We start from the raw sequence: 1599 nt of genomic DNA, 5'->3' as shown, positions 1-1599 counted from the left end.
TCTGCTGCTCCCTGGCAGTGCTGCTGTGCTGGGATTCTTGTCCCCTTGCCCTTTGCAAATCCCCCCTGTCCTGCAGTGTGCTGTCCTTTAGGAACAGCTAAGAAGAAGGGTCTTGGACAAAGAAGGCACTGCAGGGTTCTTTATTTTGTTTAAATAATAAGAAAGCACAATTCATTATTTATACATCTCTGAGTCAAATTCAATGGTTAGACACAAAATTAGAAGGCAGATACATAATATTATTTCATTACAAAGAAAGTTTTTGCAAGAAGAACCAGATGACCTCAACGGAAAACCTGAGCAGGAAGGCTGGGCCATTACAGAGTCCCCTGAACGCTACACACCAGAACACAGGTACTTTACTGCTCCTGAAAAGCATCCATTCATTATTTTCCTCAGAGCATCCTTGAGCTCCTGGTTCCTCAGGCTGTAGATGAGAGGATTTAGTGCTGAAGGCACCACCGAGTAAAAAACTGACAGGCCCAGATCCAGGGATGGGGAGGAGAGGGAGGGGGGCTTCAGGTAGGCAAATATTGAAGTGCTTACAAAGAGGGAGACCACAGTTATGTGAGGGAGGCACGTGGAAAAGGCTTTGTGCCGTCCCTGCTCAGAAGGGATCCTCATCACAGCCCTGAAGATCTGCACATAAGAGAAAAGAATGAAAACGAAACAACCAAGCACTAAACAGGCAGTAACTGCAGTAAGTCTAATTTCCCTAAGGAAGCCTGAGTGTGAGCAGGAGAGCTTGAGGATCTGAGGGATTTCACAGAAGAACTGGCCCAGGGCATTGCCCTGGCACAGGGGCAGGGAAAATGTATTGGCTGTGTGCAGCAGAGCAGTGAGAAACCCAGAGGCCCAGGCAGCTGCTGCCATGTGGGCACAAGCTCTGCTGCCCAGGAGGGTCCCGTAGTGCAGGGGTTTGCAGATGGCAACGTAGCGGTCGTAGCACATGATGGTGAGGAGGGAAAACTCTGCTGACATGAAAAAGAAAAAGAAAAAGAGCTGTGCAGCACATCCTGTGTAGGAGATGGTTGTGGTGCCCCAGAGGGAGCTGTGCATGGCTTTGGGCACAGTGGTGCAGATGCAGCCCAGGTCTGTGAGGGAGAGGTGCAGCAGGAAGAAGTCCCTGGGGGTGTGCAGGTGCTGGTCGCAGGCTACGGCGCTGAGGATGAGGCCGTTGCCCAGGAGGGCAGCCAGGGAGATGCCCAGGAAGAGCCAGAAGTGCAGCAGCTGCAGCTCCCGCCTGTCTGATACTGCCAGGAGCAGGAACTGGGCCATGGAGCTGCTGTTGGGCATTTGCTGCCTCTTGGTGTGGGGCACTGTCCAAGGAGGAAATATCAGTGATATGTTAGCAAAGAACTTCCTCAGAAAAATCAAAGCCATTTCCCAATACCCCCTCCCTGCTACACTCCCCCATCTGTTTGGTTTTGGTTTTTTTTTTCTCAAATTCCCTCATCTCTCCTTAGGAGTGTTCCTGGATGTCAGAACCCCTCAGCACTTCTGATGTGCTCTGGGAGAACAGAGCAGGTCCTTTGCTCTTTCCCCCCACAGCCCCTGCCCAGCCCTGAGGGAGCTCCCCAGCCCGGCTGAGGCTGCCCC

The 1599-nt window shown here is 51.9% G+C and overlaps 1 protein-coding gene across 1 annotated transcript; it reads right to left on the bottom strand.

The window, feature by feature from the left end:
- Nucleotides 1-336: 336 nt before the first annotated feature.
- LOC126650244 (olfactory receptor 14J1-like) lies at nt 337-1296 on the bottom strand. The gene has a single exon (XM_050334802.1). It carries the CDS (start codon nt 1294-1296, stop codon nt 337-339), a length of 960 nt encoding a protein of 319 aa, XP_050190759.1.
- Between the last annotated feature and the right edge of the window lie 303 nt (nt 1297-1599).

The sequence above is a fragment of the Myiozetetes cayanensis genome, unplaced genomic scaffold, assembly GCF_022539395.1.
Source record: "Myiozetetes cayanensis isolate MyiCay16 unplaced genomic scaffold, myiCay2020 scf590, whole genome shotgun sequence".
In the NCBI taxonomy this organism is placed as follows: Eukaryota; Metazoa; Chordata; class Aves; order Passeriformes; family Tyrannidae; genus Myiozetetes; species Myiozetetes cayanensis.
The sequence above is the reverse complement of the archived record's forward strand: the minus strand, read 5'-3'. Positions and strand labels throughout refer to the sequence as shown.